The sequence below is a fragment of the Pyrus communis genome, chromosome 7 (genome assembly GCF_041283825.1).
Source record: "Pyrus communis isolate YQ-2024b chromosome 7, ASM4128382v1, whole genome shotgun sequence".
Classification (NCBI taxonomy): domain Eukaryota; kingdom Viridiplantae; phylum Streptophyta; class Magnoliopsida; order Rosales; family Rosaceae; genus Pyrus; species Pyrus communis.
In genome coordinates this window covers 29,087,424-29,092,346 of record NC_142571.1, presented here as the reverse complement: position 1 = coordinate 29,092,346, position 4,923 = coordinate 29,087,424, and the positions used below count along the sequence as shown (strand labels likewise).

The 4,923-nt window shown below is 41.0% G+C and overlaps 1 protein-coding gene across 1 annotated transcript; it reads right to left on the bottom strand.

Annotated features, from left to right (window-relative positions):
- Positions 1-1,144: 1,144 nt before the first annotated feature.
- On the bottom strand, positions 1,145-4,527 carry LOC137734049 (putative receptor-like protein kinase At5g24010). The gene has a single exon (XM_068473306.2). It carries the CDS (start codon positions 4,194-4,196, stop codon positions 1,731-1,733), a length of 2,466 nt encoding a protein of 821 aa, XP_068329407.1. The 5' UTR covers positions 4,197-4,527; the 3' UTR covers positions 1,145-1,730.
- Positions 4,528-4,923: the final 396 nt, after the last annotated feature.

Genomic DNA, 4,923 nt, shown 5'->3' with positions numbered 1-4,923 from the left:
GAGAAAAATAATGTAAGAAAAAGAGATGATTTGCAAACTGTATTATATAATTTTATATAATTAAACCTAGAGAATTCGAATTAGCGACTAAATATTTGATGAACTACATTAAAAAAATCAATCAAAATTACATGTAAAATTTTATTTTTCACCACAAGCTACCTGGGCTACAGCCCAGGGCAGCCCTTGACTTGGCTCCGCCATTGGGTCTTAAGAACCGCGTTGTGCTTAAAGCGGAGGAATCGAATTCTTCAAGTACGAAGGAATCGATGGTGCCATTTCTTTCTTGCTAAACTTAAAGAGAAAGAACGCGTTCGTGACTCTTTATTTTTGTGTGTTCATGTATGCAACTACTCAAACCAATAGGATCCTCTCCAGAGCCTTATGGTGAAGATCATGAGGATCAGTGAATCGTGATAGTTCATCATATATCGTGTAATTAATTTTTATCAGGTACTGTTTGTGTTTAATTTTAAATAAAAATATTTAAAATGATTTATGACTGCACAATGTACGATGAATTGACACTATTCACAAATTTTCCTCGCCGGAGTCCTACTCCATTCGGTTTTGTACTTAAACGGAGGGTCGTATTTCGGAAACGAAACGGACCCAGGAAGTTTGAGAAAATTACGGAGTTGGCAAGAATCTTTGAGTTGTGAATCTTTTGGGTGAATTGGTTGGAGTCGTGGTGGTCCTATGTGTAAAGATATATAATTACCGTTATGCCCTTGTCCTTCCTGTGAACCAGATTTTCACCTTTGGCAGCAAAATTGGGCATCCAATGTCGTTTTATCAAAGTTTTCAACTTGGATGATGATAGGTCATCAATTTTCTTATGGACCATATCCTTGTGTTTTGTTGAGGGAGATTCATATCTAATTCACGTGAAAGTTGCAAAATGATAATTAATTTCGATACTTAGTTGAGTGCTTTGTTTGTATCTGCTTTGTTGAGGAAGATATCATGTCCAATTGGCGTGAATATTGCAAAATAATAATGAAGTTCAATACTTAATTGAGTGATTTGTTTGACGTTTCTTGTCACAGGAGATTACAAACACAACATAAATGATGCCGAAACCATAATTAAATTCGATACTTAGTTGAATGACATGATTTTCCGGCGATAAGAATGCATAGTATTTTTCACATGAGAGAGAAATGACAATTTTATTACATTAGAAATGATGGTGACTAAGACAACGAGCAAGGTACCACAATTTTGAGTGGAAAGACAACCTCCACTATCTCTCTCACACCATACATTGGTACTTGGTATTTGCTCAAGCAAACCTAATGCATCACTGAAGACATTGTAGTGCAGAACAGCTAGCTAGCCAGCTAGAAACAAATACATTATTTCTTACGTTTCAGACAGCAAACTCCGACGACTCACTTAGTGAGATAAGGTTTTGTTGTTGTTTATTTCAGTCAGCAAACATCAGCAGCTTCTGTAGTTCCTTCACTTGCATACATTATACAGCAGTACGATAGAAAAAGATAAATACTACAACATCTCGACGCGAGGAAGATACAGCGCAGAAATTCATTACAAAGTTGCGTATAATAATCGTGGTAAGAGAAATGAGAAAATAATAAACAGTGGAAGCAGGCAGAACCTTAGAAAGACGTATACCTGTATGACTTGTCACAGTGGTAGTTGTAAGGTGATCTTGTAAAATTCTTGTATGGTACTATGATCAATATATTGGTGCACAAGCACGGAAGTTATCTGCCATCGTTGGTCATCAATTGAGAAAAAACTAGGCTTGTGTTAATCTCCGAACTACCATTACCATCATTTCCCTCTGTTCTTACATTGGCAGAAGGATCTCCAGGAACGATGCTATTCGTTGGAGGCACATTGATATCGCAGTCTTGAGGCTGTCCTCCACGCGGTCCAGATTCCTGAAGCTGAAGCGCGTATTCTAAATTCCATAATACATCACCCATGGTTGGCCTATCCGCACCATATTCAGCTAAACATTTCTCTGCCGTTTCTCCAAACTTTTTCAAAGAGCTTGGTTTGATCTTCCCAACAAGATGGCGATCTATAATTTTCTCGAGCATGCCCTTCTTCTGCCATTCCAATGCCCATTCACCTAGATTCACTTGCTCCCTATCAACTGAGGGATCCACAGCAGGTCTAGCGCAAAGAACCTCAAAGAGCACAACCCCAAATGAATACACATCTGACTTATCAGTAAGCTGCTGCCTCCGGAAATACTCAGGATCAAGATACCCGAAACTACCTTTAACAGCGGTACTTACATGGGTTTCACTGAGACACGGACCTGATCTTGAAAGACCAAAATCAGCCACCTTAGGTACATAATTCTCGTCAAGCAAAATGTTAGTTGATTTAATGTCACGGTGGATAATTCCTTGAGCAAAACCTGTATGAAGGTAGTGAAGACCTCTCGCTGATCCAATGCATATTTCAAGCCGTTGCTTCCAGGATAAAGGTGGAAACCCAGAACCATACAAATGTTTCTTCAACGGCCCCTTTTCCACGTATTCATAAACTAGGATCATTTCAGACTGTTCTTCACAATACCCAACAAGTGATACAAGGTGGTGGTGGCGAATTTGAGACAAAACCGTTATTTCAGTCTGGAATTCTGGAAGGCCCTGCCGAGATCCAGGCACACCTCTCTTCACGGCAACCTTTGTGTTGTCCTTCAGGACCCCTTTGTAAACCATGCCAAAACCACCAGAGCCTACAATTAGACTTTTATCGAAATTGTTTGTCGCCAACTGTAATTCAGCAAAAGATATTTTCAGGAAATGATATCCATTTGTGCCGGGAGACACAAGTGTAGTCCTTTCAGACGTTCTACTGTTTGAACTACCTCCATATACGCGTAAAGGTGTCCAAATCGCACTTTCTGCAGGTCGGGGTTTCAGTTTCTTCTTCCTGCGTTTCAAAGCAAGCAGAAATACACCAATTGCAAAACAGAGAACAACAAAGCCTCCAACAACTGTGGCCACCAAAATCCATATACTTCTCTTCTTACGCCCAGTTCCAGCCCGTAAATTGGAAGCATTCACCATTCTCATGATCTCTGCCCCATTCAATATAGCATTAATCCTCATGGAACCACTCAGATCAGAAGGACCAACACTGATTTCTATCATCCCCGAACTATCTGAATCCACAACAAAATCAATATAGAGAGGAGATGCAAGCACGTTGGTTGCCAGCACCGATAGATCAACATCTCTATACGCAGCATACCCGTTGATATACACATTAAAGTACAACAAATTAAGTGCAGGACTAACAATGTCACAGAAGTGCAACCTAACCAAATGCCCGGAATTCGTATTCACGGGAAATTTCCATGTGAGATTAAACCTTGCACCTGTAATTGCCTTATCCGTATTCATCTCCTGGGCAGTCATATATACATTATCCGGGGCAATCTCTCGAGTTGCACCGCCCCTCTGATAATTCGGAGTATGCGTGGTGGAAGCGCGCTTCGCAGCCGATTTCAGAACAAGATAATCGACATCAGGGACCCAATCCCTCCACAAAGTATCATTAAAAGGTGTCAATTTCGAACCTCCAACATTAATCCTATAAAGGGTCTCTAAAACTTGTGAAGAAAGATTCTTGTATTCGACAACATTCGCACCCACCAATTTAGCACCGTAATCAAGAACAAGATCCTCAGGAGCTGTAAAAACTTCAATTGCATTTACATAGCAAAACCCAGAATTGCCCACAGGCGCAAACACAATTTCAACCACATTTGCATCAATTCTCATCACAAACTCTCTAATCACAGAGTCCCTAACATGTAATTCTCTCAACAGAACAAACCCATCAACGGAAACGCCAAAGTTTGCAGCTTTCAAGTCAAAACCCTGAGCTACAAACGGCGAGAAGTGAAAACGTACCAAGTGGGTCCCGGATTTCTTGATGCTGAAGGTGTAGCTCGAAGCCCTGGTGAAAACTCTGGCCGTGCGGTAGAGGGCAGGCGAACTGGGAGGTGGATTCTGGTCGGCAAGCGTAATGGATCCCGCCGCTCCGGGTTTGTAAGGGTCCGCCGAGAAGACCCGGTTGAAGACGGAGGCGTTGGAGGGTGAGCCGCAGTTGATGAGGTAGTTATCGGAGGGAGTGAAGGAGGCTGCGAAGTGGAGGAGAAAGAGCAGGGTTAGAGAGAGAAAGTGGAGGTTCATGGCGTCCATGGAAGGTGGCTGGAGCTCATGAGACAGTGAGGAGGAGTTGGACTGTTGGAGGAGCAGAGTCACAGTGGAGTCTGTCTCAAGTGGAAGTGTGAAACGAATGAAGGCGTTCTGTTTGAAATGTTTATATTATATTCAAGATCTTTTCGGACCTAACTGGAGGACATGTTGTCTTCTCTTTTGACATTTTTGGCCAAAGTCGGTACAAGAATTACAGGACTTCCAGAATCCGGCAGGAAAGCTGATGAGCTGCATTTTGAATAAAGCCAAAAGGCCCCACGTACTATCGAAGTCTTTTGCATAAAAACTATGCTTATGGATTGCACGGGTGGTTAAGTGAAGATAATATAGATGCTTTAGTAGTGGACGGTGATCCGTCTCTATGAAACTTTAAATATATATCCTTTTTTCCATGATTTAACAGTGCAATGTTGCGATTTTCAAAACAAATTTTTATGTTGTACTTGAAATTTTCTATTTAAAATCTTTGATGAAAACTAGCGAGATTCTACCGTGTAATCGGAATTATATCCAATTTTTTCTGCTATCACGTGATATGCATAAATTTGAGTGTTGTCGATAGAGATAAGAGAGCAAGATGTGCTCCAAAGTCAACAAATAATAGAGGGTTAATTAAAAACAGCTTAAATCCAAGGCATTGAAAAGCATTGATGCATGCCAGCTAAATGGAGATGGTGTGTCACGTTAGTGTCATTTTTCACCATTGCCT

Bases quoted from the DNA above. Each gene is read 5' to 3' on its own strand.
- LOC137734049 (XM_068473306.2), bottom strand. From the start codon at position 4,196: ATGGACGCCATGAACCTCCACTTTCTCTCTCTAACCCTGCTCTTTCTC.